At 35.1% G+C, this 14,146-nt stretch overlaps 1 protein-coding gene across 1 annotated transcript in view; it reads right to left on the reverse strand.

The window, feature by feature from the left end:
* The window catches only part of Ac78C (adenylyl cyclase 78C), a 234,437-nt gene that overhangs the window by 54,497 nt on the left and 165,794 nt on the right, over window positions 1-14,146 (reverse strand). The window contains exons 3-4 of the mRNA XM_085951588.1: window positions 3,898-4,010; window positions 2,622-2,828 (exon numbers count right to left, since the gene is read on the reverse strand). Of these exons, the coding sequence (XP_085807714.1) occupies window positions 2,622-2,828; window positions 3,898-4,010 (320 nt within the window). The remainder of the gene's footprint in view (window positions 1-2,621; window positions 2,829-3,897; window positions 4,011-14,146) is intronic.

Consider the following 14,146-nt stretch of genomic DNA (forward strand, 5'->3'; position numbering starts at 1 on the left):
ATCAAAAACACCCAGGCTTTGAGAAAAACACATAAATATTGTGTCCTCATCGGGAATCGAACCCAGAACTCTCGGGCGGAAGACCGGTGCCTTATCCACTGCACTACGCGAGCCGCTTTGCATTACAATATTAATGGTACCTACTCTCAAATGTTTTACATATTTTTGACTTAATATATTAGGATTCCATTTTGTATTATAATGTTTCCTTGAGCAAGAAAGTTATTAAAGCGCTGTTTTAGGCTTACAAGTTAGTAAGAAGCTGTACAAGAGCTTTGCAGTTTCCGGCTTAAATGCCCTCCTCAGAATACTTCACTCGCGATTCGCTCTTTTGGATTTGGAGTGCGCCTTTTTACTGTCGATTGCCTCGCGTGTTTGCGCTTCGCATTAGGAATTACAAACGGTACGTTTCCGTTAGTGAAATGATTCAGAGGGGGAGGCGAACCGGTTCTTCAAATAGGTACATACGTATACTCCCAAACTGAGATTTTGTTGATATTTTTCTGGAGACATGAAACATTTCCAACGGAGCAATGAAACGAGATAAGACGTCCACAATAAGCCAGTATCCGTCTTGAACAACCGAATTTTGGTTGACAGCCACTTGTGAATGAATGTATTTTTTTTGAGAACACATATTACATGTTCTCAAACATCACAACTAAGTACTTGATAAGGTGGTTAAGTGTTAGCTAGATGGATTGGTTACATGTAAGTTGTACGTATGCAGTTCATCGTGGGACACTTATTCGTGCGCCGCAGTACGTGAAACATGAGTTCGTATAACACTTTATCAAATGACGAGTTCTTCGTTGAACATTTCACCGTGGAATACATTTGTACGTATCTTACAAAATGTGGCGATAGTTTGCAAATAGTACTGTTCCAATTAGATTAACCCTAACCTAACCTAGTAAAGACATCTTATAAAATTCGCCACATATTGTAGCATATGTACAAATATACTCCACGGTGAAATGTTCAACGAAGAACTCGTCATTTGATTACATGTTACAAGAACTCATGTTTTACGTACTGCGGCGCACGAATCAGTGTCCTGCGGTGAACTGTTTACGTACAAATTTCCGGATACGACATTGATTGCTGTGATTAACATGATATTGTGAAATGTTGTTTTGATTAAAGTGCGCACATTTATACTAGGTATGTAAACTGCAGTGGCAAATGGTGGAGGTAGGATGGTAGGCTATGGAAATTTGACATAAATAGTGCTCACTAAACTTTGTCAGTCATACTTATTTGTTTTCATTGAACAACACAAATTGCAGATGGTAGCAGTAAGTTTTAAAAAATTAATTGAACCTTGCGTTAGCCAAGCCATAATAAATCTAAACTTATGCCCTTAAATCATACATTTGTTTATCATTGCATATTACTGTTATCGGGCATGGGGTAACATGAATTTAAAAAAATAGCTAACCACCATCATCTGCAATTTGGACTCTTAATTCAATGAAAAAAAATATAAGTATGACTGGCAAAATATGACTGGCAAATTGTCGGATAATTGAATTAAACTAACTAACGCCATCTGACATTTTAATTATTACTTCAACGAAAACAAATAAGACAAGTATGACTGATAAAGTGAAGTATGTATATACTATTTATGTCTGATTTCCACATCCTACGTGGCAGATGTCTAAACTACATTTAATTTGATATTTGCCCACGCAGACGAGCATTGAGTTTCAAACAAATACTTGGATTAGGGTTATCAAACGTCCCGGAATGAAATGCATTGTTCCGGAAAAAGTCCATGTCTAGGATTCCAGTTTTATCCTGGAAACCCATCATCATTGATTAAGATTTGGAGCACATTCTTTGGAATTGTTGTTGTGTCCAAATTAGGCAGATAGATCTCGTTTTGTCAGTCAAAACTTTAAAAGTTCTCTTCCTATTTTTGAGATAAAGTTTACTTTTGTGCTCTTTTGTGTATACTCCGTAAAAGTACCGAACACAGGTCATTTAGATAATAGTGTAATATCGGATATAATATTCTAACGTAATATTGTATTTTGGTTGGGCCAATATTGTAGTTGCATTCATCACAAGACCAAACGATGAGAAATTACCGCTAAATATGATACGGTTTGAGCGAACGTCGCTTCTATCATCCATTATGAACATTTCATCATCATTCATCCCAAAACCAAAAATGAAACCGTGAGAGTGAATTCCGAACCTTCGGTTTACCAGTGAGTGACTGCGTGAACACCGAACCAGCTTCAGCACGCGTCAACATAAAAAGGTCAGTGTCTGGCATCCTGTAGCCCCCCCTCCTAGATCCCTAATCCACCAGCATCTTTAAATTACAGTATACTGCTAAAAACCGCCACCATATTTTTTTACATACATATAATATAATTTTATTTTTGTTTTCATTTATATAAGTGCATCCTAGAGAATGTGTTGTTTTTTATGGTGTTATATCCATCTGTTATCAGTGATGAAAAAAACTTATAATTAAAAACTATTCTATGTGATAATATTATGATCGATAGATTCTTTATTTGCAATCGCAGTTCAAGATCTTCTAGGCGGCTTTATAATAAATAAAAATAATGAAGTAACACAATGAGATGAACATTTTCGTTTACCTCTGGCCCACCCGTGTCACATTTGATGCTGTCTATGGTTGCATTTCCCGCCCGAATGGCCGCCCGGAAGTTGTCAAGCACTTCCGCGCACTCGTCGTCTATGCCCGCCGAGTGCTGTTCCACTTCCTGCGATCGCGCGCCATCTTGATGAAACGACAGGTCGCCATTTTGTTCCAGCGGCAGTGACAGGTTATCCGGACCGATTCCCTGTTGATTACCACATTCATAATATATGTTCTATAATCGTCAGAAATATATATTATGTTTAAAAACTACCTATATGAATCACGATTAATTTTCTATACGGAGCCTAGAGTCTAGGAATCGGCAAACTTTTGGCACAGAATAGCAAAATATAAATAGGTAGCACAGCGATTTATTACAAGAGCCAAAACTATATTAATAAAAACAGATGAGTTGTTTAAATCTCAGAAACATAGATAAACACTAGAAAAAACATAAACAAAAGTACACTTACAATAATAAATGTAATTAACACTGGACGCTTAAATATACCTACAATCATATTAACATTGATTTATTACAAAGCTGGTTTCCTGTAGAGGTTTCGTATAATTCTACAAACTGCCATATTGTAACGGTAATCAAGCAGTTGTCTTCCAGCCTTCCTACAATGTAGGCTCGTCCGCGTATCCTTTTAAATTCAAAATTAAATCTACCTAATTCAACCAATATAAATTTAATATAACAGTCATTATTTACTTTGTGCCGTGTTTATACTTATTTGACCATGAAAATACCATCTATGTGTGTTATTCATCATGTCTCGAAATACTCCATGTCATGCACACATCCGCAACCTTCAGAACAGATAAATTGGTGGACTTTGAAACACCTCGGATAACGTACTTGTTATAATTAATTTGTACGACTCATTGACAGATCGGTAGTTTAAGGGATAATAACACTCATCCGGACAGTAAAAGATGTTAGTTCGAACTCCGTTCAGTAAAACTTTTTAAATGATTTTTTTTTTAATATGTATGTTTCTGAAGTCGTTCAAAATGATTTATATATAATCTAATATGGGATATCCTAAAATATCTCTCTGTAGGGTAAATTGGCTGCTTATGACATAACAAGAACTCATACTCGTATGTAAATAAATAAATGAGTCGATTTTAACCGAATGTTGCCGATTGTAACATTATGATGTTGTCAACTCGAGTCGGGCCACTACTTAACAATATCTTCGTTTTACTGCAAGCTTGAAAGAGTTTTATTATAATAGTATTACAATGCATTGTTTTCTTACTTTTCTGTGGTCCTGATGATGGAGTCGACGCAGGAAGCGACCAGAGGCGTCCACAGTTTCCGTCCGGCAATTAGCTTCGCCGTCTGACACAGCTGGAGGCCAGGGTTCGTAACCTAAACAAACAACCAATCGATATCTAAGAAAGTGACCTTGGATAATCGCATGCCATTTATTGTGGTCCACCGATTAAATGGAAAAAAATAGGAAGGTACAATTTTTCCTAGCATTAGCTTATATAATATATTTGTCTTGGATTTATATCACAGAACCATAGAGGTATTAAATAAAAAGAGGGGCAAGCAATCGGCTTTCTCATACAAATGAATGAAGCTGGCCAACAATAGCCGAGAACTTACGAGAAATAGCGACGAGATAAAAAAAAATGCAGAGCTTCACGGAGGATTTACTTTGGTCACTATAACGTACCCATATAACATAATCTTAACGTGGAAATTTTGCCGCAAATTGATTACCAGCCCACCTCACCATAGATTTTCACCATACTTGCCTGCTTCATCATACTTTTATATAACCTGCCGCCCCTAGCACAGAACAGATTAACAAACATAATTCCGATAGGCTATATTCAATACACTACGTTTTGATGCAGGGTTTTGGATGCGTGAGTTCCTACGAAAATGAAACACGCATTATGCATGTGAAATAGTGTGTGTAATACACCAATATCAAACATACTTACATAATTCTGAAAAACCCTTCTGAGAAAATATATTATATTTATAACCAATAGAAAAAATATTTTTGAAAAAAGTAAGACAACGGAATCGAAACAGCATCTCTTCGCGCATTATCCACTATGCTACGAGGTGACATACTAATGGCGACAAATGTTAACTATTGGCCTTTTAATACCCGCTCATCAGCGTTCTTCCAAATCAAGCTACTATTGGCAATCGGTTTTTGTTTATTAAATCAAAGTAGGTACTATCACACCCATGGTTATTGGGCCGCTCCCGATAGATTAAATTAATTATTAGGTATAACCATGTCACCTGACCTCAGTCAGGTCAAGTCAACAATGGGCGTACGTACGTCCAAAATTCTTTGATTAACTGTCAAAATATTCAACATGTACTTGACACGTAAGAATTGTATCTAATTATAATAATAGTATGTCAGAGAAGAATGTGATTTACCGAATAAAAGAGACGAACGCCATGGGATTTAATAATAAGGAGTATGTAAGGGAAGGATGGCAACACTGTTCGATAGAAAAAAAGTCAGTAGAGGGTCGCCATTGAAAGAGGCAACATCAGCCCCACGAGATAACGCATGGACGTGAAAATTTAGTTAAAAATTAATTAAAATTAGAAACGGATATAGAGAATTAAGTTTAAAGTTAAAGCGAATTAGAGATTAAGCAGTAATAGTAAGTGACAAAAATGTGTAAGAATAATATTGTAAATTGATGGTGTGTCGATATAGCCAAAATATAAAAACCACATTCTCTGAACGAAGCAATCAAAACTTTTTCATTTTACTGCTACCTGTTTCTATTTATTATTTAATTTTTGTGAATCCCGGGTCCTAACAACATCCCGAGCTAGCCACAGGACCCGGGATGTCTCAGTACCTACTACTTCAATTACTAACCGGTATTGGTTATAATATATTTCTAATAAATGTTTTTCAAAATTATGTATGTTCAATAATTAGAATGGTACATTCTTAAATCTTGTGAATTATTCGTTGAATAAAAGAAATGGTTAATTAAAAATGATTAGCAAGTACGAGTAAGTTACATCATAAAATATTGGAGAAATCCGTGACGTCTGAAGCGGCGATCGGTGAGCCAGTATATGGATGACCAATTCGTAGGTGTTTGTATGCGTCCTGGCGTCTTCGACTCGTAGCCCGAGAAGTACGCAACTTGTCGATTGCAACAGTAGATGTTTAACAACTAAAAAGTCGCCCAAAATTCGACTAATCTGCGGAGCTCCACTTGTTAACGTGTGTTATGTGAATAACGATGACATCACATCGACGTATTCGACACGTTGCAGGCGGACGAGTATTGTGAGAGCCGGCTAATAAATAATTCTCTGTAAAAGAAGTCTAAAGATGATCGAGTTTAGACAATATTGTATGGGAACTTATATATTTCTGTGCGAAATTTACTAATTCCTAATGCCTTTGCGTTGATTCCATTCATCCTTTTTCTCACGGGGTGGTAGTCCAAAAAAGTTTGGGAACTTCTGGTTTAAGCGAGTAACGCACCTGAAGATATGAGTTTTCCTGCCTGAACGATGTAATTGTGAGATACTTTGATTTATGCGTGGTCTGGTTCATAAATATTATGTATTGAGCATAAAAACATGCCGTAAAACTAAGTGCAGATCAAAAATAGCTCCCATTTTCATATCGATTCAATAATTTCGGACATCATAATCGTCAGTCGGGGTCGATCCAATGCTTGATCAAGGCCTTCGAGAGATTATTTCACTATTCTCTATCACTATCACTAGGGATTGCGATACCGGTATTTCAAAACCGGTATTCCAGTATTTATATATGTATACCGAAATACCGGTTTTAAAAATCCAAAATACCGGAATTTTTGGTATCAAGAAAGTACACTCGTATTTATATAAGTAATTGTCGCGATGAATTATTATCATAATATTATTTCGAAATAGAAAACATCCGTGACAAAGATGTTCAATTATTCTATAATAATTATTGATGACTGTACAAGCTTTGAATTTAAGAAGCTTTTCCAGGAGCCGGGACTTATTTGCACTTAATGAACTTTTGAGGGCTTCAAATTATCAATATATTCAAATTATTTGTAAAAAAACACTGGTTCTACAAATATGATCGATACATATTTTTAAATGCAACATAATATATGTAGGTATATAGATTTTTGCTATAAAATAATATTTTCATATCTATATTTATTGATAAGCACCTACTTCTGTTTTTTTAATGTTTAAGAAATACCGGTAGAATTAATACCGGTATTCGATGAGAAATACCGAAAAACCGGTATTGACATTTTAATTCGGTATTGCAATCCCTAACTATCACGATTTAGCGAGTGTGACAGCTGTTCCGTGGTCATTTAAGGTCCATTCGTTACCATTGCATGACTACATTAACTGTCCAGTGGTTATCTAGGGAACGGAAGTACCTAACGGGTAAGGAGAAGCAGGCAACCGACCTCGAGTAAGGAAGAATACGGGATAAATTTAAACACGTGTCAAGAATACGTCATATATCGAATACTGACAACTGCTCTCGGTTTATAAATTGACGCTCATTTAATATTGGTGTATTACACACACTATTGCACTATACAATGCGTGGTTCATTTTTCTAGGATACTCACACATTCAAAAAACTGCGTCAAAATTGACTGAATTGGTGTATAGCCTATCGGAATTCTATTTATTATCTGTTCTGTGGGTTATCCACTTACTAAGTGATATGAGCTGCCCATTGTCAGTTCATCAGCTTGGCGACCTATTTCACACCACGTACTCTCTTATCTGCCCCTTTTTCATTGGTTTCTTTTGTGGTCTTTCCTCATTATGCCCAACATGCACCTTTTCATGTTACACTGCGTTACTCGTAGTTTTTGATTTCTCATACATAAAAAGTCTATCTTTCTCATGCATATGCAACCATCCAATAAACCTGGAGAGAAAATTACGGTTGGGAGAACTAAACTATGGTTGTTGAACTGTATATCAAGATACCCAGCATCACTGAGACTTAGGAACTGGACAGAATCTGCGACAGACAGAGATGACTGGATACATGTGTCGGTAGATTTCAAAATCAGCCAAGTCCATAATAGATGAATAGGAGAAAAACAGCTTTTTATTTTCTCAAATACACAAGTCACAAGGGTGAAAGTTTATATTATTTCGAGTATAGAATATTTAAAATTAATAAATTCCACATTTTGATAATGCAGAAATGTTAGAAAGCAGTAGTTCTTCAGCAATTCACAAAAAAGTCAAAAATACCTAAAGGTAGACTTGGCTGATTTGGAAATGTAGCGACACACATATCCTGGAGGCGAACAATACCTTTATTTCAAAAGAGCATCGTCTGACAATGCATATGTAAACAAGATTAAAATTAACTGTTTAAGCGAGCAACAAGGCAGCATGCAAATAAAACCAGTCGTTTAAATTTTGGTTGTATAGTGGAACGACTAGATAAGAAACGACTTGATAAACAGCTGATAATGAAAAAAATATCATAAGTTTATTTTCATTTTCCGGTGCCAAGAAGGTAATTGCCCGGTTGTCTTGGCGTCCAGGTTGGGTCAGTGATGTCCCGTGGGGGTAGGCAGATTGAGCGTCGCTTGGGGGCGGCAGTTACCCAAAGGGCGGCAAATCGAGGAGAATCATTAGGTATATATGGAAATAGCTACATAAACTTAGTAATAACGGAAATATCTTTCCATTCAACTCTCAGGTTGAAAACAAAATGTATTAATTAGGTAGGTACTATAAAAGTTTTAACAGAACTTTATTTTTTTTTTCGGGTTCGCGATGTCTAGTTTACTTCCGTTGTCCTTTGTTGTCAAGTGTATTTTTAAATGTACCTATCTGAAACCGTAGACTCGCAATATTGTCTATTGAACCAGAGATGGTATTTAAATTGGATTAAGTGGTAGGTATATAATATCTTGTTAGTAATGTACCCATACAACACATTTATTAGATATTGGAGTCATGAAACTAAAGGATGATAAAAAGTAATGTATAAAAAAGGTGGCGGCATTTTGGCACTGCCTAGTGGCGGCATTTTGTGTAGGGACATCACTGGGTGGGGTGTTATCGAGTTGTTCTAGATCTGACGTGCGTATAATACGTATACGTTGGGATTAAATAATAATATATTGGTGAGATCTGTAATCGGTATCGACATTTTGGGGTAATTTATACTATCATACAGCCTAAAAAGAAAGTTATACTTATCGTAGATTAAGACTCGAACTTCGACTTCGACTAGAAATGAGAATTTCTTTGACTTAGGACTCACCTATCTTGAAACTCTTGTACACATTCTGTATTAGAAATTTTAAAGGTGTGATTTTCGAATTAAACGATTATGCATACGCGTGATTGTAATGGTTACAAGTTCATTATTTTTATTCTTCTATTAGCACACCTGAAAACAAAATGGCGGCTCGCGTTTTGGGTTTAAGCCTGTTGGTTTTTTTTACTTAAGCTGCGTGCGCATTTCTTGGTGTATTAGGTGAGTATTAATCTAAAAAATAATGATCTATATACATATTGTTTTGGCTGCCGACATAAAATTGAGAAGAGAGTGACTGCACTGAGAAAAGAGCATTGAGAAGACAGTTAGAGCACTTTTCACGTTATTTTATTTAACTTAAATATGTGCTTATGCGTTGCAATTTGATGTGATACCTATATGATGATTAATATATTTAAATGATAATTTTTCATATATATTTCAAAAGGTGTCTGTATTATTTAATGAAATAAAGAGGGGGGGAGGCGCCAAGATTAGATTTTTTTAAAGGGAGTCGTAATAACATAAAGTTTGGAAACTACTGCTATACGTATAGATAGAGACAGAATACATTTTATTATTTATAATAAGGTACAAAGGCAAACGGCCTATCTGAATAGTCTTGATAATGGTGTTACAACCGAAATAGCTATCGACAAAACCTTTTTTAAAAAACCTGTAGAATTTAATATTATTTATATTTTCATTTCTTGTAAAATGGAATTCTAACTAAGAAAATGTTAACTCAATTAATACTATATTTGTTTTCTATTTCATATATTTATGTGCAATTTTTACGCCTTTTCACAATGATAGTGAATGATTAAAACGGAAAAAAGCGAACCACAGTATGATGATTAAAAAAGTTACACTATTATCAAAAGAAGTCTACCCACACCCACCGATATAAACTGATTGAAAGTGTGAGCAAGAGACAGCTCAATATTAAATTTGTCGATCATTTTGACATTTTATCACATGTGACATGTCACACGTCGCGCCTTTTCAATCAATAATTTGAAAATGGAACAACATAATATTCAGATTTTTTATTTATGATGTAACCACCGTCGCTAAAGTAGGTTTGTCCAATATTTTATATAAAGCAATACTATTATATTTAGCAGTGGCGGAGGGTAACTTTTGAAAAGAGGTAGGCTGTAGAGATCAGAGAAAAAGAACACACTTGTCAGCAATGTTCCTTGTAAGGTGTGCGCGTGTGCGCGCGCACGCCTACCAAAATGTGTCCGCACACATGTTTTCATCCCCCGCACAGTCCTCACACAAAAATACTGTAAAATAAAGTTTCCTTTGCCAGATTTTAGTTTTGCTCGAATGTCGAATGCATTAATGCAAGTCATTATAAAATATTTTTTGACAAATTACGGTCTCGGTTTCATACATTAATTCAATGATACTCAACCTTTTTTTTTCTTCGGGCCAAATACATATATTTGTAAAGTAACGCGGGCCGCATCACTACTGGTGTGACGAAAAAAATCATGAACCCCCCCTTTTTTACAATATTTTTGAGATTTTAAAAATTATGCGTGTTTTTTAAATTAATCGTGTGCAATAGCAACACTCTTATACCAGATCTGATGTGGTCCATAATGACAATCCTCTTCTCAAACGAATCTCAAGATATACGAAATTCCTGATAATAAATGTGTTTCGGGCCGCACATAAAAGCTTAAAGGGCCGCATGTGACCCGCGGGCCGCAGGTTGAGTATCGCTGCATTAATTTTTGATGAAAATACGGATATACTAGTGCAAAAAATGCAAATTTTGTACGTCAAATATCGATATGGGAATAATAAAATTGTGTTCTTATGATAGCAAATGCATTTTTTCAGCCGTAAAAAAACTTTTATAGTGACAATAAAATAAATTTACAGAATATGGTTATGTGTACTTATATCAGACGGAGCTTCATTAATGACAAATTGTATGTGTGTTTGTGGGGGGGAGGGTGTAAATTTACCGCACCGGGTGATACTAACCCTAGTTACGCCGCTGCATAGATGCGTTGATGATCCGCACACATAATAGAAAAATTAGAGGGATCGTTGCTTGTCAGGTATATTTACGGGAAATAGGAACATAATACGATATTACTAACTCGCTGAAGACATAAAATTGAAACTTTAAATTATGTATTTCCTACACATTTAGGTATACACATCAAAAATCATTACATATTATATCAAAATATTTTTTAAGTGATTGATGCCGTTGAATTTATATTTAAATTATCTAATTATTAATTATTGTAATTGCCTGTTCTTCAATCCAACTGGATTCCGGCGTCCCAGAAGGCCGCTAAATACGATCTATATAGTGTATACGGCGGAGCTACGGGATGCTGGTTTGACCTGGAATGATGCAAGAAGACTGGCGAGCGACATGAATTCTTGTTAGCGCTTCGTGGTGTCCATATGCACCAACTAAGGGGCGGATATGGCCGAAGAAGAAGAAGATACGCAAAGATTTTAGGCTTACGCATTAGCGCCTATCGTTTTGTATAGACTGCTCCAGGCATCCTGAGGTCACGTGGCATAAAGTTCATATAAAAAAACATCACTATTCACATTTAATAATTAGACAAATTTATTAAAAAGCGATGTACTTCTTCAAGCTATTTTTTTAAACCTTTCTTTATAATACATTCCTACTTTCCTAGATATACTACAACAGCTGATGTCGTTGGCAAATTAAATTATTTTTATAAAATAAACTGATTATATAAGTACGCCAATATGCAATTATAAATATATTTCTTAACGGCCCACGTGCTCCGCGTAGGTCAAAATGGAGCTTTTATGGTATTTTCAAAGCATGATCCTGGACATTCCTTAAACGTTGTAGATAATCTATTTATATAATTTGGAAGCCTTATTATCCTTTATATTTATTTTAAACATTTGATGACTGCATAAAGTATTTTTCTTACATAAAATCGTTTCTTTTAAACCTCTCGATCTAATGTTTTAGAATACCTATAGTCATATTTCAGTACATCTATGTGCAGTGGTGTTAAGATTTTTTACATTTATTAATTTTTAAACGCATTTATAAAAACCATTAGTAAAATTTATGTTGACATTATTATAGTGAAATTTTTACGATAAAAAATTATATTAATATACTCTGTGATCCCAAATTTGACAAGAATTAGGCATTTTATTAATCAAAAAATGGGCAAGATACATTTGAATTTAAATAAACGCTCTGGATGGAGTCATCGCCACTGATATTTAGTATGAATTTTAAACGTTAAATTTAGATCTTCGATTTAAACCTCGAATTGAACAAGTTTCCCAACCGATTTTCGAGTATCTAACCAATAAACGCGAATCGGGGTACCCATTATTCGATTAATCGAATATCCATTATATTTTCATGCTGTAATACACAACAATATAGTTTGTTCGATTTAGTTGGTGTAAGTGGGCTCGCACATACGAACTCGACCTAACCGCAATTTGTAAAGTTTAGTTGATATTCACAATGTAATAAATTGGCGGACAAATTTTCACGAAAGTACTATATACTAGGGATTGCAATACCGGTATTCCAAAAACCGGGATCCCACAATTAATCGATACCGAAATACCGGTATTTCGCCACATATTATATATATATATACGCCGGTACTAAGAAAGTAGAGAAATAAAAATACTAGGTATATATTAAATACTTGTGATTGAATCACACGATAAAAGTGAAATAATAACAAAAAAAATCTACCATATTATATACATTTTTTCCCGAAAAACTCTTGACTTTGACTGTTGTCATTTTCGGTGTCGGAAAGTCGACGTTACTGAGAAAAGAGTTAGACATGTTTTAAACGAATACCGGTATTTAAAATGTTATAAGTACCAAAAAACCGGTATTGATACTTTCATTCGGTATTGCAATCCCTACTATATACAATACATTTACCATAGATACTATATTTTGAAGTAGCGAACTATGTATACTTTAGGTTTTGTAGCTCTATATATAAAAAAAATATTACACTCGAACTTGAGGGAGAAAAGGTCTAATGTGTGTGGAATAAATATATATCGTAAGCCTACTCAGTGACGTCTCTAAACAAAATGCCGCCCTTAGGCAGCGCTAAAATGCCGCCCCATTTTTAAACAGTATTTTTTATCATCCTTACATAACCCCAATATTTAAGAAATGTGTTGTATGGATACATTACTAACAAAATATATACCACTAAATCCAATTTAAATGCCATCTCTACTTCAAATAACAATATTGCGAGTTCACGGTTTCAGATACATTTAAAAATACACCTGACAACTTTCAAAACACGCGAGCTAGGTAAGTAACTATGTAGGTACCTAGCTATAATTAAAAATATAATTCACAAATCTGCACGTGTCATTGCTGGTCATGATGGACGTCCAAGGACAACAGAAGTAAACTAGACATCGCGAAACCGACAAAAATAATACAGTCCTGTTAAACCTTTTATGTTAATTCTTAATAAGTATTTTGTTTCCATCCAGTGAGCTGATTTTTTTTATCGAAGGATATTTTCGTTATTAGGTAAGTACTAAGTTTAGGTACCTATTTCTATATAATATACCTAATGATTCTCCTCGATTTGCCGCCCTTCAAGTGATTGCCGCCCCCAAGCGACGCTCAATCTGCCTACCCCCACGGGACGTCACTGAGCCTAATTATATCACGAATATCATTGCCACTTTCCGTCCACGGATTGTTTGACATAACATTTATGGATCTAAAAAATAGGATTCTGAATTTTTTGAAAGCACCTATAGTATTTTTTTTTATTTATATATAATCTCCTAGTATAAGCATGGCCCCCACATCCTAAAACGGGCCCCCAGGCTAGAATCTTTGGCGTTCCCCCCTGCCTATCGCTAAGGTTAAAGGCAATGTGACGCTATACAAGCATTTTCCAAATAGTGTTCGAGGTAAAATTATGGGTATTAAGTGTAATTTGAGAGATTCTTTTGTATTTATGAAAGCATCTAAGTACCTACTTGAATTATGGAGTTTTCGAGTATCGACACACAATAATCAAAATTTTGTTTCACATATTAACATATTTTGAAATATCAATATTTTTGAAGTAAAATGGCGCCACGCCAGGCTCCTCCTAAGCCCGGGTCCCCAGGCCATAGTCCATGAGTGTAAGAGAGATAAAAAACTTGTTTCAGCAAGTGACATGCTATAAAAAATTTA

The sequence above is a fragment of the Rhyacophila brunnea genome, unplaced genomic scaffold (assembly GCF_057557595.1).
Source record: "Rhyacophila brunnea isolate RB1 unplaced genomic scaffold, BYU_Rbru_1.0 scaffold_24, whole genome shotgun sequence".
Lineage (NCBI taxonomy): Eukaryota > Metazoa > Arthropoda > Insecta > Trichoptera > Rhyacophilidae > Rhyacophila > Rhyacophila brunnea.